The following is a 27,186-nucleotide window of genomic DNA, read 5'->3' as shown; positions in this document are numbered from 1 at the left end:
GGGGTCACAGGCTGGGCCCCTACCTGGTGCTGTAAGGGTGACCGAGGGCCACTCCTTCCTGCAGCTTAGCCCTGGGAGCAAAGAAAGACTCCAGACAGGGAAATGAGGTTTTATTCAGGAAGAGCTAAAGACGTGAGGGGAGCCTCTGGGGTCCCACCCTTGCGGCCTCTTGATACCAAGGCTCGTGGGATGCTAGAAGCCAATGACTACAGGCATCTGAGCTCCCTTGGAGTCACCTGTGGGGGGCACAGGGGCAGCCTCAGAGTCACCCATAGTGGGGATGGGGGAAGCCTTGGAGTCACCCGAGGTGGGCACAGGGGCGGCCTCAGAGTCACCTGTGAGGGGCACAGGGGCGTCCTGAGAGTCACCCATTGCAGGCACGGGGGCAGACTCAGAGTCACCCGTGGCGGGGACAGGGGTGGCCTCCTGGTCGGTCACCGTGGGCAGCGCCACATAGGTGAGGGTCCAGTAGCGCAGGAAGTTGGTTCTCAGGCCCCGCTTCAGGGAGCTGCCATCCATCTTCTTGGTGATCTCCAGGTAGCTGCCGTTTTCCGAGGTGTAGGGTTCCCAGTGTGTGGGCACAGCCGAGTCGCCCATGTTGGGGTCCCTGCAGAGTGAGAAGAGGCTGTGCAGGGGCTGGTGACTCCCAGGGGGCTGAAGCCCTGCTCTGCACCCGCCTGCCTGAGCCATCCCCGTCCTCTGAGCTGGCCCTGGGCACCGTGGCCCCTCACTGCATACGGGACACAGGCTGTGCACGTGGGCGGGCTTGGGACTCTGCCAGTAGCTCTTATCCTCATAAACACACATGGATTCCGATGCAGGGGGAGGTTAAGTGACTTGCCCAAAGTCCCTCCGCTGACAAGTGAGGGAACAGGGCCTCGTGGTGGGAGGCCCTTCTCAGCTGCGGCCCTTCACCCTGCTCTCAACCCACGTCTTACCCTGTTTTGGCAAAGTTGGTCCAGTAGGCGATCATGGCCCCAGGCGATGCTGGGAGAACTTCAGCCAGGAGGGGAAATCAGCTCTCCCATGACCTGGCGCCTCTACCCAGCAGCACAATGGAAACTGAGGGGCTACAGGAAAGTTCCAGAAACAGCGTGGCTCAGGAACCATGGTAAGGTTTTGGGACCCAAGTCAAGACCTGTCCCATAAGGAGAGAAGGGGAGCCTGATCACCTCCTATGGTGTGACTATTAATCCGACCCAGAGGGGCTGCGGGCGGCAAGAGTGGCTCGCCAATTTAGATGGAACTCCCACCCCAACTGACACAGGATGCGGGAGTGGCTCACTAAGTCGGTTAGGAAAAGGAAACTGGAGGTGGGGAGAGTGACTCGTCACCCCAGTCGGAAACACGGGAACCAGGAGTGGGGAAGTGTGTGAACATGTATAAATGAAGGGGCCTAATTAAGCTCATCAGCCATGAAGTGGGGAGTCACAGATCTCTTAGCATGGACTGTGTGCTCCGAGCGAAGTGTGGGGTCAGCGAAGACGAGTGGCAATCTGCATACGGCTAACAGGAACTGCTCTATGACTGCAGCACTTGTAGGGGGAATAAGGAACTCTCCAAAGCCAAGCAGTGTCTGAAAACTCACATAATAGGAGACGGTATAGTCAGCCAAAACGAGAGGAAGAGTGAGTGTGTGAGAGTGCGCTGCACCGTAAAGGGAGCAGGCCACGGTCACCATCCATCCAGTGGTACCCAACCCGTATACTTTAATGGCACTCATTCCAGCAAGTACTACCTGGTTTACAGTCTTAGACTTAAAGGACACTTTCTTTTGTATCTGCTTGGCACCAGTTAGTCAGCCTATCTTTGTATTTTCAATGGGACAAAGAAGCTCTACAGCTCACCTGGACTAGGCTCCCACAAGGGTTTAAAAATTCTCCCACAGTCTTTGGGGAAGCATTGGCTTCAGACTTGAAGCCTTGAGGCCTATACCCCACCAAATGATAACTGCGCCTTGTTACAGTATGTGGACGACCTTTTGGCAGCCCCAATCCAAGAGGAATGTTATCAGGGAATCCGGGACCTCCTCCATCTCCTATGGAAAGCAGGTTACGAAGTATCTAAAAAGAAAGCCCAAATTTTGCCATGAAGAGGTTAAATAGCTAGGTTTCGCAGTGAGCCACGGGGAACACCGGCTTGGCTATGAGCGAAAACAAGCCATTTGTGTGCTTCCAACCCCAACCACCAAACGTCAAATAATCGAATTTTTAGGGACTGCAGGATTCTGCCTCATCTGGATTCCAAATTTCTCACTGATGGCTAAGCTGTTACATGAAGCCACAAAGTGGGGAGAAAAAGAGACCCTGCGTTGGGAGACTAATCAGGAAACAGCATTCAAACAGATCAAAGAGGCCGGGCACGGTGGCTCAAGCCTGTAATCCCAGCACTTTGGGAGGCCGAGACGGGCGGATCACGAGGTCAGGAGATCGAGACCATCCTGGCTGACACGGTGAAACCCTGTCTCTACTAAAAAATACAAAAAACTAGCCGGGCCAGGTGGCGGGTGCCTGTAGTCCCAGCTACTCGGGAGGCTGAGGCAGGAGAATGGCATGAATCCGGGAGGCGGAGCTGAGATCCGACCACTGCACTCCAGCCTGGGCGACAGAGCGAGACTCCGTCTCAAACAAACAAACAAACAAAACAGATCAAAGAAAGATGCTTTAACGCAGGCCCCAGCCTTAGGACTACCAGATATAACTAAGCCTTTCTTTCTGTATGTTCATGAACGAAAGGGAATGGCTATGGGAGTTCTGACTCAAGTTATAGGGTCATGGCACCGCCCAGTGGCATATTTATCCAAACAATTGGACTCTATGGAGCTAGGATGGCCTCCTTGCTTGAAAGCATTAACTGCCACCATCTTGTTAACACAAGAAGCTAGCAAACTAACTCTAGGACAGCAGCTAACCGTCCGGGTGCCACGCTCAGTCATAACTTTCATGGATCAAAGAGGACATCAGTGGTTATCAAACCCGAGAGTGACCCAGTACCAAGGGATTCTATGGGAAAACGCTTACGTTATTTTGAAAACAGTAAGGCCGGGCGCGGTGGCTCAAGCCTGTAATCCCAGCACTTTGGGAGGCCGAGACGGGCGGATCACGAGGTCAGGAGATCGAGACCATCCTGGCTAACACGGTGAAACCCCGTCTCTACTAAAAAATACAAAAAACTAGCCGGGCGTGGTGGCGGCGCCTGTAGTCCCAGCTACTCGGGAGGCTGAGGCAGGAGAATGGCGTAAACCCGGGAGGCGGAGCTTGCAGTGAGCTGAGATCCGGCCACTGCACTCCAGCCTGGGCGACAGAGCCAGACTCCGTCTCAAAAAAAAAAAAAAAAGAAAAGAAAACAGTAAACACCCTAAACTTGGCTGCTTTGCTCCCAGTCAAACCGGGAGCTCCCCTTTATGACTGTGTTGAAATAGTAGATGAGGTATTCTCCCGTCAGAAAGATCTTACAGACCAACCCCTCAGAGACCCAACGTTGAGTACTTTACAGATGAAAGCAGTTTTGTGCTAGAAGAGATCTGACATGCTGGGTGTGCAGTGGTAACATTGGACCCAATAATAGAAGTTCAGTCTCTGCCTATTGGAACATCAGCTCAAAAGGCAGAATTCATTAATAGCCCTGACAAGAGCACTGTTCCTAGCAAAAGACAGAAAGGTCAATATCTACACTGATTCTAAGTATGCTTTTACGACATTACATGTACATGGAGCTGTATCTAAAGAGAGAGGACTTTTAACAGCTGGAGGCAAAGAAATAAAGTATAAACAAGAGATTCTACAGCTCTTAGAGACTGTATGGGCTCCAGAAAAAGTAGCTGTAATGCACTGTAGAGGGCGCCAAAAGGCGGGAACACCAAAAGCCAAAGGAAACAGAAAGGCAGACGGACAGGCAAAGCAGCAATGATTACGTTGCACTTTAAAGGGGAAACCTTATCTGTGCCTCTCCTCCCAGAACCTCCTCTCCAAGAGGACCCAAGTTATACTCCAAATGAAAGAGCCTGGTTTGCCCAAGAAGATGGAAAATATATTAAAGGAAGGTGGTGGAAGTTCTTCAATGGGAGATTAGCCATTGCAGAGATGTTAGCTCCTAAATTTGTACAACAAATTCATCAGGAAACTCAAATGGGGAAAACAGCACTAGAAACATAATTAAAATATCATATCTACGTGCCACGGCTCTCTGCCATCGCTCGAGCCATCTGTGTGCAATGTTTAACCTGTGCCCAGAACAACCTGTGACAAGGGCCCACACGGCCCCCAGGAATTCAAGAAGTAGAAGCCATGCCTTGTGAAAACTTGTATATAGACTTCACTGAACTGCCCTGTGCTGGAGGATACCGGTATATCTAGTACTTATTTGCACCTTTTCAGGATGGGCTGAGGCTTTCCTCACCAGGACAGAAAAAGCACAAGAAGTGACTAACGTACTGATTTTTTTGTTTGTTTGTTTTGTTTTGTTTTCGAGGCGGAGTTTCGCTCTTTTTGCCCAGGCTGGAGTGCAATGGCGTGATCTCGGCTCACTGCAGCCTCCACCTCCCAGGTTCAAGCGATTCTCCTGCCTCAGCCTCCTGAGTAGCTGGGATTACAGGCATGCGCCACCATGCCTGGCTAATTTTGTAGTTTTAGTAGAGACGGGGTTTCTCCATGTTGATCAGGCTGGTCTTGAACTCCCGACCTCAGCTGATCCACCCGCCTTGGCCTCCCAAAGTGCTGGGATTACAGGCGTGAGCCACCGCGCCCGGCCTTAAAGTACTGTTAAAAATAAAATGGAAGTTACACATAGCCCATCGGCCCCAAAGTTCAGGAAAACTAGAACGCATGAACCAGACACTCAAGCAGCTACTGAAGAAATAGTGCCAAGAAACTCATCTGAGATGGGATCAGGTCTCGCCTATGGTCCTCCTCCAAGTCAGGTGCACCCCCTCCAAACAAACTGGGTATTCACCCTATGAGATTTTGTTTGCTCAGCCTCCCCCAGTCATAAGCGAAATAAAACGTGATCTCTGGGGACTATGGGAATTAACCTTAAGAAAGCAAATGCAGGCATTAGGAATAGCCACACAAGACGTCCATCGCCGGGTACAAGAAAAGATGCCTATAAGCCTGACAGACTCAGTACACCCCTTTAAACCTGGAGTCTCTGTTTGGGTTAAAAAGTGGAATCCAACTTCTCTAGGACCCATATGGGATGGGCCCCATACTGTAATCTTGTCCACTCCCGTTGCTGTTAAAGTTGCAGGTGTTATGTCTTGGATCCACCACAGTAGGCTGAAACCGGCAGCTCAAGACAAGTGGACCCGCCAGCAGGACCCAGATCATCCAACCCGGCTGATCCTGAGAAGAGACCAAGCTGCTGCTGAGGACAACTGCCCTGCTCTGGTCACTCTAGAGGCTGGCTGACCAGTGTACGACGGCTGAAGCTTAAGGAGACAAGCCCTGCTCTAGTCACACACCCGAAGCTGACTATGCACAGCCGAAGCGTGAAGAGTCATCAAGCAAGTAAATGTGGTTAGAAATCTTAGGACTAGTAGTTTGCCTTATAATACTGTTTTACTATTGTTCTGTCGCTGTGCTCAACCTCCTCCCCCAGGCAAGGACCTCTTCTGTCCTTGCTGGATATGAATATGCTGTACATTGTTTTGCTGTTATTACCCCCCTTAACCATGCTAAAAGTACCCTTAAAAGGGTGTCCCCATTGTACACATACTACATGGTTAGGAAACAGTATAACTAGGACTCTATTATACTATACTTATGAGGAGTGTGCAGGGACTCACCTAGGAACTTGTACTAACAATCTGATCACCTATTCAATTTGTGACCCAAGAAATGGCCAGCCTTATATATGCTATGACCTTAAGTCTTTACCTAGGACTTGGTTTGCGGTTCATATCGAGTCAAAGGAAGGAAGTCTTTTTTTTAAATTTTTAAATTTATTTTTTATTATACTTTAAGTTCTAGGGTACATGTGCACAACGCACAGGTTTGTTACGTATGTATACATGTGCCATGTTGGTGTGCTGCACCCATTAACTCGTCATTTATATTAGGTATTTCTCCTAATGCTATCCCTCCCCCGTCCCCCCACTCCACAATAGGCCCCAGTGTGTGATGTTCCCCTTCCTGTGTCCAAGTGTTCTCATTGTTCAATTCCCACCTATGTGTGAGAACATGTGGTGTTTGGTTTTCTGTTCCTGTGTTAGTTTGCTGAGAATGACGGTTTCCAGCTCCATCCATGTCCCTATAAAGGACATGAACTCATCCTTTTTTATGGCTGCTTAGTATTCCATGGTGTCTATGTGCCACATTTTCCTAATCTAGTCTATCATTGATGGACAACTGGGCTGGTTCCAAGTCTTTGCTATTGTGAATAGTGCTGCAGTAAACCTATGTGTGCATGTGTCTCTACAGCAGCATGATTTATAATCCTTTGGGTATATACCCAGTAATGGGATGACTGGGTCAAATAGTATTTCTAGTTCTAGATCCCTGAGGAATCGCCACACTGTCTTCCACAATGGTTGAACTAGTTTACAGTCCCACCAACAGTGTAAAAGTGTTCCTACTTCTCCACATCCTCTCCAGCACCTGTTGTTTCCTGACTTTTTAATGATCGTCATTCTAACTGGTGTGAGATGATATCTCATTGTGGTTTTGATTTGCATTTCTCTGATGGCCAGTGATGATGAGCATTTTTTCATGTGTCTGTTGGCTGTATAAATGTCTTCTTTTGAGAAGTGTCTGTTCATATCCTTTGCCCACTTGTTGATGCGGTTGTTTTTTCTTATAAATGTGTTTGTGTTCTTTGTACATTCTGGATATTAGCTCTTTGTCAGATGAGTAGATTGCAAAATTTTCTCCCATTCTGTAGGTTGCCTGTTCACTCTGATGGTAGTTTCTTTTGCTGTGCAGAAGCTCTTTAGTTTAATTAGATCCCATTTGTCAATTTTGGCTTTTGTTGCCATTGCTTTTGGTGTTTTAGACATGAAGTCTTTGCCCATGCCTATGTCTTGAATGGTATTGCCTAGGTTTTCTTCTAGGGTTTTTATGGTTTTAGGTCTAACATTTAAGTCTTTAATCCATCTTGAATTAATTTTTGTATAAGGTGTAAGGAAGGGATCCAGTTTCAGCTTTCTACATATGGCTAGCCAGTTTTCCCAGCACCATTTGTTAAATAGGGAATCCTTTCCCCATTTCTTGTTTTTGTCAGGTTTGTCAAAGATCAGATAGTTGTAGATGTGTGGTATTATTTCTGAGGGCTCTGATAGTTGTAGATGTGTGGTATTATTTCTGAGGACTCTGTTCTCTTCCATTGGTCTATATCTCTGTTTTGGTACCAGTACCATGCTGTTTTGGTTACTGTAGCTTTGTAGTATAGTTTGAAGTCAGGTAGCGTGATGCCTCCAGCTTTGTTCTTTTTGCTTAGGATTGACATGGCAATGTGGGCTCTTTTTTGGTTCCATATGGATTTTTAAGTAGTTTTTTCCAAATCTGTGAAGAAAGTCATTGGTAGCTTGATGGGGATGGCATCGAATCTATAAATTACCTTGGGTAGTATGGTCATTTTCACGATATTGATTCTAAAGGAAGGAAGTCTTATAAGTCAACCCCAAGCCTCTCTACCCTTGGGGGGACTATAGCCATATACTTTGATATTTGTCAGTTAACATCCATGAACCCAACCTATTTCACAATCTCTGGTACTACACAAACTGTCAGTACAAAATTGTATGTGCACACCCTGTTTGCCCCTCCAAGACCCTAGCAATAGCTTGCTGGAACTGCACAACACAGTTCACTGACCGATCATCACTGAAGCTAAAACTGATCTTGGTCATCAAAGTGCCAACAAACCAGATTGTAAGACAAGCACTTGCAATCCTGTAAATCTTACTATCTTAGAGCCAGATCTACCTAAGTGGACTACAGGTTACTCCATGACATTACAAAGCAGCAGTCAAAAAGCTAAAGTAAATTTGTATATTATAAAGAGGACTCAAACCAAGAAGTCAGTCCAGCAGCAATTCTGAGTCTTTAAGTCATTATATGAGCATATAAATCAAAAGTTGCCTGAGCCTCCCCCTTTAGCCAAAAACCTGTTTGCTCAGCTGGCTGAAAACATTGCTGGCAGCCTAGACATTTCCTTATGCTATGTTTGTGGAGGGACAATGGCCTTGGGAAGCAAAAGAGTTAATGCCTCAAGATAACTTTACTCTGACTGACTCTTCCCCCAAACTGACTCCCACAAGTTCAAGTGTCTGTCTCTTAAAAACTTCTATTATTGGGAAATACTGTATTGCTCACTACGGAAAAACTTTTACAGATCCAGTAGGGGAATTAACAAGTTTGGGACAGCAAACATGTTAAAAAATTAGGAAAAACTTTATGGTGAGGCAGTGATAGTCCCAAACCACCTCATCCAAATCCATTCTCCTGTTTCTCTTCTCTAAACCACACCTGGTGTCAGCTTGAAGCTCCAAATACCTGGCAAGCACCCTCTGGTCTCTATCAGATCTGTGGGCCACGGGCCTACCGACAGTTACCAGCCAAATGGACAGGGGCCTGTGTACTTGGAACAATTAGGCCATCTTGCTTCTTAATCCCTCTAAGACAAGGAGAAGCCTTAGGATATCCTGTCTATGATGAGAACAGAGAAAGATATACAAGGAGTGTAAAGAAAGACATAGCCATAGGGGACTGGAAAGATGAAGAATGGCCCCCTGAGAGAATAACTCACTACTATGCGCCAGCTACCTGGGGGGAAGATGGGTTATAGGGTTACTGTACTCCTATTTACATGCTTAACTGCATCATAAGTTTTCAGATAGTGCTTGAGATCATCACTAATGAAACAGCAAGGGCTTTAGATCTGTTAACCCAGTAATCTACAAAAATGACAAATACTATCTATCAGAATAGATTAGCTTTAGACTACCTCCTAGCCCAGGAAGGAGGAGGATGTGGAAAGTTCAATGTAACTAATTGCTGCCCAGAAATCAATGACAGTGGAAAGGCAATTATAGAAATAACTGCAAGGATGAGAAAATTAGCCCATGTTCCAGTTCAAACTTGGAAAGGGTGGTCTCCAGATTTTTCCTTTGGAGATTGGTTTTCATTTTTCGGAGGGTTCAAGGCTTTAATAGGAGTAGTTCTGGCTGTCCTAGGAAGTTGCCTAATACTCCCCCGTCTCTCACCTCTCCTTGTTAGAAGCATTCAATCAACTACAGAGGCAATAGTAGCTAGGCAAATCACCACTCAGCTAATGGCTCTGTGTAAATATCAACCTTTGCCCAAAGAAGAAAACTTGTTTGTTCATGCAGAATTAAGTCATAGTGAGGCCTTTTATTAAACTTATTTTACAAAAGTCCTCAAAAGGGTTAAAAAGAAAAAGAAACAAGTTTTCCTCTGCTTAGCAGCTCACTTCAAAGACAGTTATAAGATAACACTGTCCAAAAAGCCAAGGCCAAAGGAATGGGCTCCAGACAGCCCCCCACCTCCAGAGCAAGGTTGAGGAAAAAAAGAGAGAGAAATTCCTTTACTGTTACTCCTTTCCCTGGCCTCTTAATTAAGCATGACTATGTTTTACAAATGTCTGTATTTAGCCAGTTCTTGTTTTTCTTTTGATGCAGCTACAAGGCCACCAGCTAGGCAAGGCCACAAGTTATGCATTCTATGATTGACTGCCTTTTTTTGCTTTTGTAAGCCTGCTTATAAAAACTCCACTCTGTCTTTGTTCAAGGCTCAGGTTTTTGGATGTGAATCCACTGAGCTGGTGCATACCTTAAAATAAATATCCTCCTATGTTCCCCTGTACTGGTCTCTCTAGTCCTCTGCATCCTGCAACATTACAGCAGAAAAAATTCCATTGTCTGGATGTATTGTATCCATGCACCTGCTGAAGGACATCTTGGTTACCTCCAGGTTGTGGCAATTACGGATAAAGCTGCTATAAACATCTGCTATGTTGACCAAAAACCCAAACTGTAAAGTATTTGAAGAGATTTTTTTCTGAGACAAATATGATTGACTATAACAAGAGGCATGGTCTCAAGAGTTCCTGAGAACATGTGCCCAAGGCAGTTGAGTTCCAGCTTGGTTTTATACGTTTCGGGGGGACATAAGACATAAATCAGTAATGTGAGAGAGTTTGGGATGGCTTACAAATCATAGGTGAATTCAAAGATTTTCTGATTAGCAATTGGTTGAAAGAGTTATCATCAAAAACCCTGGAATCAACAGAAAGGAGGGTCTTGGTTAGGTTAAAAGGTTGTGAAGATCAAGGTTCTTTTTTGTTTTTGAGACAGAGTTTTGCTCTTGTTGCTCAGGCTGAAGTGCAATGACGTGATCTCTGCTCACTGCAACCTCCACCTCCCAGGTTCAAGCAATTCTCCTACCTCCACCCTCTGAATAGCTAGGGTTACAGGCATGCGCCACCACACCCAGCTAAACTTTTGTATTTTTAGTAGAGATGGGGTTTCTCCATGTTGGTCAGGCTGGTCTCAAACTCCCAACCTCAGGAATCTGCCCACCTCGGCCTCCCAAAGTGCTGGGATTAGAGGCGTGAGTCACCGTGCCTGGCCCAAGGTTCTTGTTATGTAGATGAAGTCCCATAGATGGCTTCCCTTAGGGACAATAGATGGCTAATGTTTCTTACTCAGACCTCTAGAAGGCGCTGGACTCTTCAGAAACGGCCTGGAAAGGGAAGGAGATTCTCTACACGATGCAGATTTCCTCCACAAGAGACAGCTGTGCAGGGCCATTCCAAAATATGTCAAAGAAATATATTTTTGGGTAAAATATTTCAATGTCTTTCATGGCCTGCTATCTGTCATGTGATGCTATACTACATCAGGTTGGAATTTGATCTTATTTCTAGAGTCTGTTCTGTCAGTCTTAAGATCTCTGTTTTAAAGCTGGTCAGCTGTGCCTGAATTCCAAAGGGAAGAGAGAATGAGGCATGTCCGACCCCTACTGCCCATCATGGCCTGAACCTTCAGGTTCCTTTGGGTCCCCCTGGCCGAGAGGGCGTTTCACCCAGTCAGTTGTGGGGCTTGGAATTTTATTTTTGGTTTACAGCTATAAACATCTGTTTGGAGGTTGGGTAAATCCTAAGGAATGAGAATGCTGGATCACATGGTAGAAGTAGGCTTTATTTTTCGGGAAACTGCCAAACTGTCTTCCCAAGTGGCTGTACCATTTGTTATTCCCAACAGCAATGAATGAGAGTTCTGGTTTCTCCATGTCCTCATCAGCATTTGGTGTTTGGCCAATTTTCTGGATTTTGGCCATTCTTACAGGCACCCAGTAGTAGCTCACTGATTAAATTTGCATTTTCCTGACAACATATGATGTGCATATCTTTTTTCTTTTTTTTTGGGAGGGGGGATGGAGTCTCGCTCTGTCACCCAGACTGGAGTGCAGTGGCGCAATCTCGGCTCACTGCAAGCTCTGCCTCCTGGGTTCACGCCATTCTCCTGCCTCAGCCTCCTGAGTAGCTGGGACTACAGGCGCCTGCCACCACGCCCGGCTAATTTTTTGTATTTTTAGTAGAGACGGGGTTTCACCGTGTTAGCCAGGGTGGTCTTAATCTCCTGACCTTGTGATCCGCCCGCCTCGGCCTCCCAAAGTGCTGGGATTACAGGTGTGAGCCACTGCGCCTGGCTGATGTGCATATCTTTAAAAAAAAAAAATACAAATGGGTCTTGCTATGTTGTCCAGGCTGGTCTTGAATTAACTAGGCTCAAGAGATCTTCCTGCCTCGGCCTCCGAACGTGATGGGATTATCCTCCTGCCTCGGCCTCCGAATGTGATGGGATTCCAGGCGTGAGCCACTGCACTCAACCTAGGTTACGTTTTCAGATGCTTAGTTGCCACCCATATAACTTCTCTGGTGAGGTGTCTGCCTTTGACCCATTGTGGAATCAGGTTATTTTCTTATTTATTGAGTGCTAAGAGCTCTTGGTATATTTTGGATAACAGTGCTTTATCAGATATCTTTTGCTAATGTTTTCCCAGTCTGTGGCTTGTCTTTGTTTTCTTAACAGTGTCTTTGCAGAGCAGAAATTTTTAATTTTAATGAAGTCCAGGTTACATCACACAAGGCAGAACTGCAAATCCAACACAGGTCCCAACCAATGCTGACGCTCCCCAGCTGTGTGGCCTGGGCCCGTGCCTGCCTCTCTGAATTTCACATTTCCCCATCAATTCCTTCACTCAGCAAAACTATGGATGACAAGTGCATGGCACAACCAATATTAGGGTCTACAGTTATTGTTTACAGGTTGGTCTAAAAGGAACACTTAAACTTTGTTTTCAGGCAGAGAAACATTCACTTAAAAGTCCTAGTTAGGGGCTGAGCATGGTGGCTCATGCCTGTAATCTCAGCACTTTGGGAGGCTGAGGCGGGCAGATCACCTGAGGTCAGGAGTTCAAGACCAGCCTGGCCAAAATGGTGAAACCCCGTCTCTACTAAAAGTCCAAAAAAATTAGCCGAGCGTAGTGGTGCATGCCTGTAGTCCCAGCTACTCAGGAATCTGAGGCAGGAGAATTGCTTGACCCCAGGAGGCAGAGGTTGCAGTGAGCTGAGATCAGGCCACTGGACCCCAGCCTGGGTGATAAGAGCGAAACTCTGTCTCAAAAAAAAAAAAAAAAAAAAAGTCATAGGTCAGTTTCTACATCTGCATATTAAAAAAACCCCAGCGTTCTAACTAACTGTGTATCGGTAGATGGCCTAACCATAGTGTTACTCAAAGGACCAGGAGGCACAATTGTTTATTCTGTGGGAGAATTTAAGGAGAATGAGCAAATCGATCTTAAATGATCCTTAGTAGTCTTAATATTTTATCATATATTACTTTATATAATTTATAATTTGTTATTTAAATTCATGCACTTTAAATATAACTTATATGATTTATTGCAATATCTTATATTTCAAAACTAGCATATGTATGTTATAGGGAAAAGAACATAAACGATGCTGTTGCTGTCAGGAACCCAGACTTTTAGCATAGGTAGAAAAAGAAACAGTTGTAAAATCAGAGAAGTAAAACCTGACAATCTTACAACTGGGAAATGCCTGCATGAATTCATACTTTTATTATTATTATTATTATTTGAGATCGTGTCTCGCTCTGTCACCCAGGCTGGAGTGCAGTGGTGCGATCTCAGCTCACTGCAACCTCCGCCTCCCGAGCTCAAGCGATTCTTCTCCCTCAGCTGGGACCTCAGGTGCGTGCCACCACACCTGGCTAATTTTTTGTATTTTTAGTAGAGATGGAGTTTCACCATGTTGGCCAGGCTACTTTCGAACTCCTGACCTCAAGTGATCCTCCTGCCTCGGCCTCCCAAAGTGCTAGGAATACAGGCATGAGCCACTGTGCCCGGCCTCATACTTTATTTTTTTTTAATTGATTAAAAAAAATACTTATTTCCTGGCTCTGTCTCTTCCAAAGCCCTAGCGGTAAAGAAATCCCAGGAGCAAGCACCACCCCTGGTGACCAGATTGGGGTCTCTAAACAGCATGTTCACACTGACAAAGGAGTGCGCCCTGGGGAAATGGTTGGCCCAGGTCCATGGCAGGAAATGCCAGGGAGGGGCTGGAGTTTGCAGCATCGCGGTGGCTCTAAGTAAGGAAGGTACCCAAGAACGAAGGGTTGTGTCAAAGGACTACAGAGACCAACCTGAGGCCGCCTCTGGCCAAAGACAGACGAGCTGGGCATGAAAAAGCAAGCCTGCAATTGACAGGCAGATCCCGCAGCTTAGCCTTGGGAGCAAAGAAAGACTCCAGACAGGGAAATGAGGTTTTATTCAGGAAGAGCTTAAGACGGGAGGGGAGCCCCTGGGGTCCCACCCTTGCGGCCTCTTAAGACCAAGGCTCATGGGATGCTAGAAACTAATGACTACAGGCATCTGAGCTCCCTTGGAGTCATCTGTGGGGGGCACAGGGGCGGCCTCGGAGTCACCCGAGGGGTGTACAGGGGTGGCCTCAGAGTCCCCCGTTGGGGGCACGGGGGTGGCCTCAGAGTCACCCGTTGGGGGCACAGGGGCAGCCTCGGAGTCACCTGTGGGCGGCACAGGAGTGGCCTCAGAGTCACCCGTTGGGGGCACGGGGGCAGCCTCGGAGTCACCTGTGGGCGGCACAGGAGTGGCCTCGGAGTCACCTGTGGGGGGCACGGGGGTGGCCTCGGAGTCACCTGTGGGGGGCACGGGGGTGGCCTCGGAGTCACCTGTGGGTGGCACAGGAGTGGCGTCGGAGTCACCTGTGGGGGGCACGGGGGTGGCCTCCTGGTCGGTCACCGTGGGCAGCGCCACATAGGTGAGGGTCCAGTAGCGCAGGAAGTTGGTTCTCAGGCCCCGCTTCAGGGAGCTGCCATCCATCTTCTTGGTGATCTCCAGGTAGCTGCCGTTTTCCGAGGTGTAGGGTTCCCAGTGTGTGGGCACAGCCGAGTCGCCCGTGTTGGGGTCCCTGCAGAGTGAGAAGAGGCTGTGCAGGGGCTGGGGACTCCCAGGGGGCTGAAACCCTGCTCTGCACCCGCACGCCTGAGCCATCCCCGTCCTCTGAGCTGGCCCTGGGCACCGTGGCCCCTCACTGTATACGGGACACAGGCTGTGCACGTGCGCGGGCTTGGGACTGCCAGTAGCTCTTATCCTCGTAAACACACATGGATTCCGATGCAGGGGGAGGTTAAGTGACTTGCCCAAAGTCCCTCTGCTGGCAAGTGAGGGAACAGGGCCTTGTGGTGGGAGGCCCTTCTCGGCTGCAGCCCTTCGCCCTGCTCTCAACCCACGCCTTACCCTGTTTTGGCAAAATTGGTCCAGTAGGCGATCATGGCCTTGGAGACTGTCCTGTCTTGGGGCCGGTAGCCGTTGGGGGTGGCGAAGGGCTTCCCGAAAACGTACTGGATGTCATCTGCATGGTCTGCCCCCATCCATTTGGCGTAAGTGGGCATCCGAGAGGGATGGGAAAACAGGTAGCTGTAGGTCTTGGCACTCCTGGAGGGGAGAGACCATCCAAGTAGGCAGGGTGCTCACCGGGGACCGCCCAGCCCACAGACTGGCCCTGGAGGGAGGTCCCAGGCAGTGGGCAGGGAAGGGTCTGAGGGATTCACATGAAGAGATGGAGCTTCTCAGACCCAGGAGAGGGAAAGCTGAGAACCAAATTCATGGATTCATGGGTTCTGCCATTTCTGTTGAATTTATACTTCACCTCCACAAAACACTGTGAGGCACCTTCCTTCTAGAATTCAGTATCAAGAAATATTTTGCTCTCCAAGTGCATGTGCATTCTTCAATTAGATTGGACAAGGTATAGGCCTCTCAACTGTTTCCCTTTTCGCCTTCAGTGAAAAGAGGCTCACAGCTAAATGTATTGCTTAGTTGCTGCAAAGCTTTCATCCTAGACTTCTCGGTATCCTTTTATCTTCCTATCTTTTTCGTATTCCTAACTGATTTTTTATTTTTATTATTTATCTACTCATTTATTGGAGACACAGTCCCACTCTGTTGCCCCTGGTGGAGTGCAGTGGCGTAATCTCGGCTCACTGCAACCTCCACCTCCCCGGGTCAATCAATTCTCCTGCCTCAGCCTCCTGAGTAGCTGGGATTATAGGTGTGCACCACCACGCCTGGCTGATTTTTGTATTTTTAGTAGAGATGGGGTTTTGCCATGTTGGCCAGGCCGGTCTCCAACTCCTGACCTCAAGTGATCCTCCCGCCTTGACCTCCCAAAGTGCTGGGATTACAGGCGTGAGCTACTGTGGCTGGCCTTATTTTTTATTATAATTGGCTATTATTACATGAAGATTTTTAATCTGGCTGTGGGCTGAAACTGTTTTGTAAATTGGCAAAGTCGAGGCCCATAAGAGTCAGTGGATAGAAACCATTGTCCAGTGTCGTCTCAATGCACAGTGTGGGGGATGGAAGGTAGCTCAAGAATTCTCCAGTGGGAAGGACCATGGGGTGCAGGGCTGAGCAGGGCAGAGGATCGTGGGGTTCGTAAACCCCTGTAGGCTGGGAGGGAAAAAGAGGCCCTCAAGTCTTGCCAGGCCTCAGCAAAGTGGATGAGGCAGGCACAGGTGGGGACTCAAGCACCACTTTCCCAGTCAACCCAGACACCTGAGAGTCACTCACAGTGAGGCCTCGGCTGGCAGGTGCAGCACCCCAGGAAGGGCCCCAGAAGCCACCCCCTGCCCAGATCCTCACTTGGCGTTGGCTCTGTGCTGGGCCAGGGCAATCTCGGTGGGCACCAGGAAGAGGATATCGGTCTCAAAGTCCACCACAGTCTTCTTCTTGTTCTCCTGGGATGGGTCCTGGGCCCAGGACTCAGTGTAGACATCAAAGGTAGTCTTGGCACCTCTGAGCCCCTTGGTCATTGTGAGCCCACTGACCAGCTTGTAGAAGTCCTCCCTGCGGGGACCAAGTAGGCACTGACACTCCCCCTGTGCGTACCCACCCCGACCGGTGCTAACTTCCTCACTCCCAGTCCTCCACTGAGTGTCTTCCTCCTCCAGGCTGGCCCCCTCACCAGTGCCTTCCCGGCCGCCCTCCAGCACGGGTCGCCCCTGGGTCCTGTGCCCCCTGCTTACTCCGTGACTTCCTTGTTGTCCTTGTTGATGGCAGGCATGTCGATGCTGGCGAACAAGTGGCCGTCCATGTTGTTGGTGCCTGCTATATAGTCGATGTCGGCGGCATTGGCGTACAGGTTGATGGGGTCATCGGGGATGAAGTCTCCATCAATGACAGGGATGAAGCCCAGATAGTACAGCATGGGGTCTGGGTGGGAGAGCCAGGAGGTTCTTGTACCTTCCAGTGTCCCCTGAGCCACCCCTTGCCTCTCAGGGCTGGAGTTGGCTATTTCCTCCCTTCTCTGATCTAAGGACACTTGGGGCCGGGTTGATTCTGCACCATCGGGGCATCCTGTGCCCTGTAGGATGTTTAGAGCATCCCCGGCCTCAACCCACAAGGTGCCAGGAGCACCCCCTCCCCAGCCGTGACAATCACAAACGTCTCCAGGCCCTGCCACACGTCCCCAGGCTGACAGCCACTGTCTAGGGCCAGATCTGTCCTCTTCAGCGGCAGCCCCTCCCTCTCCTCTCTCTGCTGGGCCTGAACTAGGAAGGAGGAAACTTAGAAGCCGCTGAGGGAACTGATGGAGAAGGAGCTCCCTCTCTCAGGGCCGGGGTCCACTCCATTAGCCAAAAATGGTGTGAGGTCTGCATTGCTCTCCAGACTCCCGGACTGGCCCCTAGAGGACCCTGTGGCTGCTGAGGCAGGCGGGGCCCGGCTGTCACTGGGCCCAGCACAGTGGGCTTTGCTTCCAGCGGAACCGTGCGGCTTGCTTTGTTTGGGCGTGTCCAGCCCATGCAGTTGAGCTCATGTCAGGTAAACATGCAGATGACTTGGCTTCATGGCACGTTGCCATAGAAGAATATGCAAGGGAGAGCGTTAGCCTGGCAAGCTGGTGCAGCGGCCATGCACAGGTGTTTGTGGATGGGGTCCCCAGGCCTTCCCGGGGTACAGAATAGTGGAGCTGGAGGCCCCAGTGCTACAGTTCAGTAAATGTTTGCTGAATGAATGAACTGTCATTTAGCACAAAGGCTCTTGCTCTGGGGTCTATGGATCTGCCTGAAATTGTATGCAAATGACGGCATATGAATACATGAGGTGGGGGAGGGGCCCCAAATGTTCATCAGCTTCTCAAAGGAGGAGTCTGTAACTCATGGGAGATAAGAAGAAAGAAGGGGCCGAGCACAGTGGCTCACACCTGTAATCTCAGCACTTTGGGGGGCTGAGGCGGGCGGATCACCTGAGGTCAGGAGTTCGAGACCAGCCTGGCCAACATGGTGAAACCCTGTCTCTGCTAAAAATACAAAAATTGCTGGGCACGGTGGCTCACACCTGTAATCCCAGCACTTTGGGAGGCCAAGGCGGGCGGATCACGAGGTCTCAAGAGCGAGACCATCCTGGCTAACACGGTGAAACTCCATCCCTACTAAACATACAACAAAAAGAGCTGGGCATGGTGGCATGTACCTGTAGTCCCAGCTACACAGGAGGCTGAGTCAGGAGAATCACTTGAACCCAGGAGGCAGAGGTTGCAGTGAGCTGAGATCCTGACACTGCACTTCAGTCTGGGCAACAGTGAGACTCCATCTCCAAAAAAAAAAAAAAAAAAAACCCAAAAACACCCAAATGGCTCCCCTTCTCCCTTACAGCTGGGGCTTTTGAGGGGAGTCACCAGTTTGATGGCAACAGGACCAGACCACAGCTCCGGCACCTTCTTCTCTTCTCCAGAGTACTTCCTGGCGGTACCCCCACAACCCCCACCTCGAGACCCCATGCGCCAACCCGAGCAGCTACTCACACTCCATGCCTGCCAGCGGCATCTTATAGGCCAGCGTCAGGGCTCGGGGGTCAGTAACCTTCAGACACTTGGCCATCCTGGCGGTATCGTCCACAGGGCAACCCACCTTCTCAGCCACCTGAGGGCAGGAGCAAGGCCGGCAGGTAGGTGAGGACAGTGCTCAGGGCTCCGGACCATTGGAAGGCAAGGACAGGGTCCAAGACAAAGAATGGAAATGACGACGGCCCCCACCTGGGTATCAATTCCGCCCCCACGCTGCCCAGCCCTGCCCTCCTCCGTTTACCTTTTTGGCCCAGAAGAGTGGGTTTTTCTGGATGACCCAGGGGCTCAGGGCCACGCCGCTCTGGCTGATGGCTCGCCGGATGAGGCCCTTGTTGTAGGGGGAGAGGGTCTACGACAGCCAGAGATCCTGTCACCAAGGCTGCTCCCCACTCCACCCACCCCAGGCTGGGCCGAGGACACCCCAGCATCACAGCCCCAGCTCCATGCTCCTCCTCCCACCTCCCCTTCCCGTTTGAGCTTCCTCCCAACCTGTGGGGCAGGCCCTCCCCACGGGGATCCCCAGACCTGCAGAGAGACGCTGGCACCTCCAGCAGACTCCCCAAAGAGTGTGATGTTGTTGGGGTCCCCCCCGAAGGCCGCGATATTCCTCTTCACCCAAGCAATGGCCATGTGCTGATCCCGAAGGCCATAGTTACCTGCGGGCAGGGCAGGGGAGAGGGTGCTAGAGATTAGTGGCCCAGGCCTGGCCTCCAGGAGGGGAGACCAGTGTGGGTGGGGCAGAAATGCCCTCAACAGACTTGGGGCCACGGCAGAGCCCCGGTTGGCAAATGGTGGGTACCTGAGAAGCTGGGTCAGGTGGGGCGCTGGAGGGGGTGGGTCCCCAGGAGGTTGGATCAGTAGGGTGCTAGAGGGGGTAGTGTTTGTGGGGAACAGGATGGTCAGGCCCATGCACCTCTCCTGCCCCTGCCCCAGTCCCTCTTGTCTGTGTCCTGCCACTTCTGTGTCCACAGCTGTCTCTGCCTCAAGGTATCGTTTTCTGTCTCTCATTCGGCTCTGCTCTACTGGTTTATCTCTCAGCTTCAGCCTGTTTGCCTGTCTGTCCCACAGCCTCTTTTATGTTTGAGATGGGGCCTCATTCTGTCGCCCAGGCTGGAGCACAGTGGCACGACCACGGTTCACTGCAGCCTGCAATCCCTGGGCTCAAGCGATCCTTCTGCCTCTGCCTCCCAGGTAGCTGAGACCAGAGGCATGAGCTACCATGCCCAGCTAATTTTTCTTTTTTTTGAGATGGGGTTTTGCTCTTGTTACCCAGGCTGGAGTGCAGTGGCACAATCTCGGATCACTGCAACCTCCACCTCCTGAGTTCAAGCTATTCTCCTGTCTCAGCCTCCCGAGTAGCTGGGATTACAGGCAAGTGCCACCACACCCGGATAATTCTGTATTTTTAGTAGAGAAGAGGTTTCTCCATGTTAGTCAGGCTGGTCTCGAACTCCCGACCTCATGTGATCCGCCCGCCTTGGGCTCCCAACGTGCTGGGATTAGAGGGTTGAGCCACTGCGCCTGGTCCCCAGCTAATTTTTTATTTTTTTGTAGAGATGGGGGTCTCCCTGTGATTACCAGGCTGGTCTTGAACTTCTGTGCTCAAGTGATCCACCTGTGTCAGCCTCCTAAAGTGTTGGGATTACAGGCATGAGCCACCTCACCTGGCCTCCACCGCATCTTTAATTTTGCTATGGCTGCCAAGGGCCTCCTGCTTCTCGTGATTCTACTCCAGCTTCTGGGTCTTTCTGTGGACGGCTACTGGTTGTTTGGGGTGAGGGGCACTGAGGAGAATCTCCCTGCTGGACTCAGCAAGCTGGCCGCCCCACCTCAGGGCCGAAGAAGCCCACGCACCTGGCAGGTTGGCGTCCCCAGTGCTGAGGAACCCAAGGGGGCCGACACGGTAGTTGAAGGTGACCACGATGACGTTTCCGAGTGTGGCAATCTCCTCGCCGTCATACAAGTAGTTGCTGAGGAAGTTGGCCCCGTGGCCGGACCCCATGAGGAAGGCGCCTCCATAGATCCAGATCATAACGGGCAGGTCCCGGGAGACTGAGATGGGGGAGCGGCCGGTGACCCCAGACACCGTGCCTGGCCCTCTCCCCACCCTGTGCAGCAGGTGCCTGGGGCCGAGACAGGGATGCGCTCCAAGGCACGGCCCTGCCCCAGGCTGGGGGACTGACACGGGCGCTCCCCTCTCCCCTCTGCGGGATTGCAGGGCAGTTCAGCTTTGCAGCCCCAGACTCAAGCCAGGAGCAGATCCGGGGCTCTGGCTGCGTGGGAAGTTCCCTTGTGGAGCAGGGGGCAGGCAGACCTTGCTTCCTGTCCTGGGGCACCCAGATGTTGAGGTACAGGCAGTCTTCATCCCCGTAGGTGCTGTCCTGGGTGATGGTGGCCTGCAGGCATCTCTTACTGAAGGACTTGGCCTTCAGGGTCCCTGCGGGTGGCAGGAGGAGTTGGCATGAGGAAGGCAGTCGCCTTCACCAGCCCCACCACAGGGCCAGTCCGGCACCACCCACTCCCACCTTGCCAGCCGGGGTGTGGCTGGGGGTTCTCCAGGGCCTTGGTGGGAGCTGCGAAGGGGATGCCCTTGAAGATGTCCACAGAGTCACCCAGGAGGCCGAGCTTCTTATTGACGCCTTCCACGAACCCACCTTCCGTGTACACGGGGCCCAGCTGGGAGGGAAACACGGGCAGGGTCAGGCAGGCTCAGGCCCCATCGGCCCGAATCTGGAGTGGGCAAGGCAAGCCAACACTGGGTGCCCAGAGGCAAAGACAGCTTCAAAGCAAGACAGCTTTGCCTAGGAGACCCAGACAGCACCCTCTGCCCCACACTGCTCAGGGCTTGAGGGTTCCTCTTCCCCTCCTTATCCCTGGGGGTGTCCTACTCCCAGATTCTTAGAGGAAACTGGTTCGACCAGTGTTCCCACTAGGGAAGCCTGCCAAGAGGTGGGATGGAAGTTTGGGTTCAGGCTGTGGTCGCCCAGCTTTGACTCCGATCCTGTTTCCCCATGCCCATGTGGAGGATGAGCGACAGGCAGGAGCTCAGGCAGGAGTGCACCCAATGCTCAGTGTACCTGGGATGTTTCACACCAACCTTCCTCCTTCCTGAGGGGTGGGGTCTGCATTTCCCTCCTCCTGTCTCCCTGCACAGGGCCTAGCTGGCTGGGCACAAAGTCGATGTCCCCATACCCAAGTCCCCAGAGCTCCTGTGCCCCCTGCTGGTAAAGAACCCCCCCCCAGGGACCCCCCGCAACCTCCACCACGCTTCCCTGTGCCATGAGAACTGCCTCTGTGCACCAAGTTGTCCATCCCCACAAGGGGTCTGGAGGTTGGTGCTCATCCACCCTCTGTCCCTGAGGGAACTGAGGCTAGGTAGCTTTTGGGCTTGAAGTCACGCTGTTGAGAGGCAACTGTCTGCCCAGTGCCACCTCCTTTCCATCTTGGGCAGCAGCTCCTCCTGCACGTGGTGCATGGTGGCAGCCAGTGGTTGCTTGCTGGCTCTCACCTGTGCCAGGTTCCAGGTGGGGAAGGGCAGGGTGGCCCTGCACCCTCTGGCCCAGCCAGGGTCCCAGCAGCCCTCTGAAGTCTAGGCTGATGGGCCCCTGCCACACCGGGATGGGAGAGTGGTTGGAACTGGAGGGAAGGAGCCAGAGGCAACACCTGCAGACATCGTGGGTAACCCCTGCGGGGCATCCGTGTCTCCTCGTGCCAGCTCCCCCCAGCCCCGCCCCACCTCTGGGAGACAGTGTAGAGAAGTCACATGGCAGAAGTGTCCCTGTGCAATTGAGACTGGCCTGAGGGCCTCAGGCGGGGGAATGGGGAGGGGTCGTGCTGACCTGCCCAAGGCCTCTCAGCACCCCAAGAAGAGCTCGCCCCAGAAGAGGATGACCTCTCCTTTGAGTCAGGAGCCCAGGACCACTGCCCAAACCTCCAGGTCCCAGGGCCAGAGACTGTGGAGAGCAGGCAGTGGGGGTGGAGAGAGGAGTGTCCAGGGCCTGAGAGAGCAGGCACGAGAACAGTGTGGTCGGCATCTGGGGTCCCCTGTGTGAGTCCTGCTGGGGGCAAGGACTGGGCCGGGCGCCGACACCGGCTTCCTGGGCTTGGGGTTTCTGTGGCTTCCCCCTCACAGGCAGAGAGGGCGGATTTTATGGATGCTTGAGAGACCTCCTGCCTGCGGGCTCTCCCTCTGAAGGGACCCGGACCCCGTGTGGAATAGCCCAGCTCTCAGGTTCCCGCTCAGTAGGAGGTAGCAGCTGTGCGATGCTGGGCTGTCTGCCTGCCTCTCTCCACCCCATCTGCCTGCTCTCCACCCTCCCTGCCCCTGGCCTGCTTCCCCTTCTTTAAAACGGCAACAGTGTCCATCAGAGAGCTTGGTAGGTGGGATCACCAGGCTGAGCAAATGCAAATTCAAGAGATCCAATTACATTTGCATTTCAGGTAAACAGCGAATTGTTTTTTCAGTATGTTTCATTGTTTTCTTTTTCTTTTATACTTTTGAGACAGTCTCACTCTGTCACCCAGGCTGGAGTGCAGTGGCGTGATCTCAGCTCACTGCAACCTCCACCCCCCAGCTTGAAGCAATTCTCTTGCCTCAGCCTCCCAAGTAGCTGGCATTACAGGCACCCACCACCATGCGCAACTAACATTTGTATTTTTAATAGAGATAGGGTTTCACCATGTTGGCCAGGCTGGTCTCCAACTCCTGACCTCAAGTGATCCACCCACCTGGGCCTCCCAAAGTGCTGGGATTACAGGCGTGAGCCACTGCGCCCGGCCCATGTGTGTTTCAAATATTGCATGCGAAATACTTACACAGCAGTTCTTGGCAGTTTATCGGAAATTCAAATGGAACTGGGCATCCTGCATTTTACCTGGCCCCTGTCTCCACAGAAATGAGGGTGAGTGCCCGGGAACTGCCCTGGGGCTATGCTGGGCTCTCTTTCTCAGCCTGGCCTGAAGTTTCCAGATGTGAGTGAGGGGAGAAGAGCAGGACCTGCCCCTCTGCTGAGCTCTTACCTTCGCAGCACTGGCCACTGCCCAGCAGCAGGCGAGGCCCAAGACAACCAGTTGCAGACGCCCCATGGTGTGCATCAGCCTCTGGGTGGCCCTCCCGCTGGGCCTCGGGTATTTATGGAGCCAGAGCCAAGGTCACATGCTTGTTCATGAGGTCACAGACACCCCTTCCCCTCCACCCCTTCTGGTGCAGGGAGATCCAGTTTTCCCAAAACCCACAGTGCACCTGTGCAGGTTACCGCTTACCTGGGAGCAAGAGCAGGTGGCAAGGGGGGTGGTGGGGCCGGGCAGGGTGCACAGCGCTCTGCCTTCTGGTTTGTTCACAGGGCTTGGTGTCACTGTCAGAGAAAAGGGCATACTTTGTCTCCATGCACTGCCTGTCCCCCAGGTCCCCAAAGGAGCTTCACATGGGACTGAGCACGTGAATTCTGGAACAGAGAGGGCGGCATACCGTGGGCCCCCAACTCATGGGACTGACCTTATCTGTACGAGCTTTTCCTGGGGCCTGTGGAGCAGGCAGTCCAAGCTGGGTGTGGGTCCCAGAGCAGCACAAGGCAGTCCCACTCAAGGGTGGGGAGATGTTACCATCCAGCCTGATGTGTCCTGGGAGGGAGGACTAGAGGCTCAGGGGAACATGGTGTGGGTGGGAGGGTTGCGGGGGCATTTAGCCCAACCTTGAGGGCTTCCCTGAGGAAAGAAAGGGCCCAGTCAAGGCCCCCGGGCACACCCAGGCAGAGTGACAGAAGGGGAGGGAAAGAGGCCAGCGGGAGGGAAGGGATAAGGTCGTGTGAGGTCGTGGAGGAGGAGGAGGCCATTCGCATTTTCTGTGAGCACCTGTTACTCCCAGTGCCAGGAAAGGCTATGAGAAGTGAAAGAACACCACGAACAAAGTCTTCTGATGGGGCCGTTAAGCTCAGCCAGTGTGAGATCACCCTCACCGAGACACTCAGTGGCAGCTCCAGTCACCGCACAGCACTCTGCAGTGATGGGGACAGGGTGGGGGCAGCCAAAGCCTGCCCAGCCAACAGCCCCCCAGGAGACTTGGAGCCTGTGCTTCCCACACCAACCACACCCCTGCTCTGCCATCCCTGCGGCTGGTGCCAGGGACCGAGTGGACCTGCAGAGCCACGTCTGTTCCTCTGTCTGTCAACCACAGCCGGTGCCCGGCAATTCAGGAGGCCTAGTGGGCGAGCGAGGCTGGGGAAAGGCCGGGAGGGTGGGAGGAGGAGTCGGCCATAGAGAATAAGGGGCCTGCAGGCGGCTGGGGTGTCCCAGAACAAATGCAGGCCACAGAGAATAAGGGGCCTGCAGGCGGCTGGGGTGCCCCAGAACAAATGCAGGCCACAGAGAATAAGGGGCCTGCAGGCGGCTGGGGTGCCCCAGAACAAATGCATTTGCCTCAGGCCTTTGCCCCGTTACTCTAGTTCTGAGAACCTGCTCTACATAAAGGAGGAATTCTGAACTGGGAGACAGGCCCTTTGTGCTCCAGGATATTCACTGCAGTGATACTTACAGAGGCTAAGGAGGAAAGGGGAGGGCAGAGGGCAGGCAGCAGGGAGAGGAAGGAGGTGGGGGAGAGGGCAGGGGCAGGGGAGAGGGAAAGGAAGGCCCCACTTTTTATATATATACATTTTTAGAGCGGCTTTAGGTTCACAGCAAAATTAGAGGAAGGTTACAGAAACTTCCCGTATGTCCTCGCCCCACCCCAGTCTCCCCTATTATCAACATCCCCCACAAGGGGGTACAGCTGTTTCGCTTGATGAACCCACACTGACATGTCATTATCACCCGAGTCCACAGATTTTGGTTTTTTTTTTTTTTCTTTTTGAGACAGGGCCTCACTCTGTCACCAGGCAGTGCAGTGGCACAATCACAGCTCACTGCCTTCTTGAACTCCTGGGCTCAAGGGAGCCTCCTGCTTTAGACTGTCAAGTAGCTGGGATTACAGGCGCGTGCCATCACATCCGGCCAATTTTTGTATTTTTAGTAGAGAGAGGGTTTCGCCATGTTGTCCAGGCTGGTCTTGAACTCCCGAGCTCAAGTGATCTGCTTGCCTCAGCCTCCCGAAGTGCTGGGATTACAGTCATGAGCCACCGTGCCTAGTCTCATACTTCATTATTTTTTAAATTGGCAAAAAACAAAACAAAAAAAACCTTATTTCCTGGCTCTCTCTTCCAAAGTCCTAGCAGTAAAGAAATCCCAAGAGCAAGCACCACCCCTGGTGACCACACTGGGGTCTCTAAACATCATAGTCACACTGAGGAAGGAGTGCGCCCCGGGGGGATGGTTGGGCCGGTCAGCAGCAGGAAATGCCAGGGAGGGGCTGGAGTCTGCAACATCATGATGGCTACAAGTAAGGAAGGTGCCCAAGACCCAAGGGTTGTGTCAAAAGACTACAGAGGCCAATCTGAGGCCGCCTCTGGGCAAAGACAGACAAGCTGGGCATGAAAAAGCAAGCCTGCAATGGACAGATCTGAGTTCACCAGGCAGCCCAGGAAACACAGTCTCCGCCCCTCCTGCCCTGTCACTGGCCCTCGCCAGGGCACTAACTCATTGTTCTGAAAACTGTTAGAGGTGAACACAGGCATTTTCCCTCCTTTTCTGTCCAAGTAGTATTTCAGGGTAATCAAACAGACAATGAGGAAGATTCCTTTATAGAATTCCAGCTACTAAATACAGGGGGAACAATATAGTTCAAAAAATCACCATTTTGCACCCTTAAGGAAGTAGTACAGGCAATGATCAACAGCTGTTCAAAAGCCATTAAATACGCTGGAGGAGGTGGCTTCACACCTGTAATCCCAGCACTTTGGCAGGCTGAGGTGGGGGGATGCCTTGGGCCCAGGAGTTTGAGACCAGCCTGGACAACATTAGTGAGACCTCATCGCTACAAAAAATTCAAAAATTATCTGGACATGGTGGTACACAACCTGTAGTTCCAGCTACTCAGGAGGCTGAGGTGGAAGGATCACCTGAGCCCAGGAGGTTGAGGCTGCAGTGAGCCCTGATTGCATCACTGCATTCCAACCTGGGCGACAGAGGAAGACCATCTCAAAAAAAAAAAAAAAAAAGGACCCACAAATAAAACAAAAAAACCACAGAAACCCAAAAAAACCATTAGATAAAAGACCAATGCGTCAGCCTGACAACACCTAAACTTGCTGGTCAATCCTAGTGTCAACAAAGGGGCCCAGCAGACATCCTGCGCTTGCAGACCGACGCAGCCGAGGAAGAGACCTTGAACCTGAATCGGGCTGAGCCTCCACCAGTCCCCAGGAAATACAGGGGAGAGAAGCAGGTTCAGCACTACACAGAGGCAACCAGTCGATCCTGAATGGGGCCGTTCTTTAGGACAAATGACCTTGCTTCTTCAACAAATACTCGGCATGCACACAGGTTGGGAGGGAGTGCTGCTGCTGCACTCGGGGAGACACAAGTGCCTCAGCCAAGGGCAACACGGGAGCAGGGTCAGGCAGGCAGGCTCGGTGGGCTCAGGACCCACTAGTTTCACACTGGGAAGCCATGGGACAGCAGGACCCATTTCCCATGACTTTGTCAAGAGGGTATTCATTTAGAGAAGAACTGAGCCCAGGCCTGGAGTCCTCCCAGCTGCCCTCACCCAACCCGACCACATGTGAGGGGCACAGGCCAGCACTGCCAGCATGAGGTCACTGAATGAAGGAATAAAGGAAGGGACAAAGGGAGCCCAAGCCCCAAGGCAGCAAGAGACTCCCCTGCAGCTCCAACATTCACACTGAG

At 51.7% G+C, this 27,186-nt stretch overlaps 2 protein-coding genes across 4 annotated transcripts; one reads left to right on the top strand and one right to left on the bottom strand.

Moving 5' to 3' along the window:
- Nucleotides 1–177: 177 nt before the first annotated feature.
- On the bottom strand, nucleotides 178–27,079 carry CEL (carboxyl ester lipase). 3 transcript variants are annotated; one of them, XM_073022061.1, is made up of 12 exons: nucleotides 23,431–23,667; nucleotides 20,937–21,087; nucleotides 20,726–20,848; nucleotides 20,266–20,463; nucleotides 18,937–19,067; nucleotides 18,653–18,760; nucleotides 18,370–18,487; nucleotides 16,592–16,778; nucleotides 16,209–16,412; nucleotides 14,802–14,999; nucleotides 13,923–14,472; nucleotides 178–423 (listed from the first exon to the last, which is right to left on the bottom strand). In XM_073022061.1, the coding sequence occupies exons 1-12, from the start codon at nucleotides 23,503–23,505 to the stop codon at nucleotides 193–195; spliced, it is 2,274 nt and encodes a 757-aa protein (XP_072878162.1). In that variant the 5' UTR covers nucleotides 23,506–23,667; the 3' UTR covers nucleotides 178–192. The 3 variants fall into 3 exon arrangements, with proteins under 3 accessions (XP_072878162.1, XP_008004013.3, XP_008004015.3); XM_008005822.3 differs by lacking the exons at nucleotides 178–423; nucleotides 23,431–23,667 and adding an exon at nucleotides 23,674–27,079 and having other exon boundaries at nucleotides 13,796–14,472; XM_008005824.3 differs by lacking the exon at nucleotides 178–423 and having other exon boundaries at nucleotides 13,796–14,472.
- Nucleotides 23,895–24,666, top strand: LOC103239706 (uncharacterized). Its single transcript, XM_037994047.2, is given in 4 exon segments — nucleotides 23,895–23,997; nucleotides 24,125–24,466; nucleotides 24,469–24,590; nucleotides 24,592–24,666. Coding segments are annotated over 4 exon segments (642 nt in total).
- Nucleotides 27,080–27,186: the final 107 nt, after the last annotated feature.

This window comes from Chlorocebus sabaeus, chromosome 12, assembly GCF_047675955.1.
Source record: "Chlorocebus sabaeus isolate Y175 chromosome 12, mChlSab1.0.hap1, whole genome shotgun sequence".
Classification (NCBI taxonomy): Eukaryota; Metazoa; Chordata; class Mammalia; order Primates; family Cercopithecidae; genus Chlorocebus; species Chlorocebus sabaeus.
This window is presented reverse-complemented; position numbering and strand designations above follow the sequence as displayed.

What these genes read in the sequence shown, in the direction of transcription:
- CEL (XM_073022061.1), bottom strand. Translation starts at nt 23,505, where the DNA reads ATGCACACCATGGGGCGTCTGCAACTGGTTGTCTTGGGCCTCGCCTGC. An exon ending in GCCACACCCCGGCTGGCAAG is followed by an intron (nt 20,849 to 20,936) that starts GTGGGAGTGGGT and finishes TGCCACCCGCAG; the next exon opens with GGACCCTGAAGGCCAAGTCC. An exon ending in CACTCTTCTGGGCCAAAAAG is followed by an intron (nt 18,488 to 18,652) that starts GTAAACGGAGGA and finishes TCCTGCCCTCAG; the next exon opens with GTGGCTGAGAAGGTGGGTTG.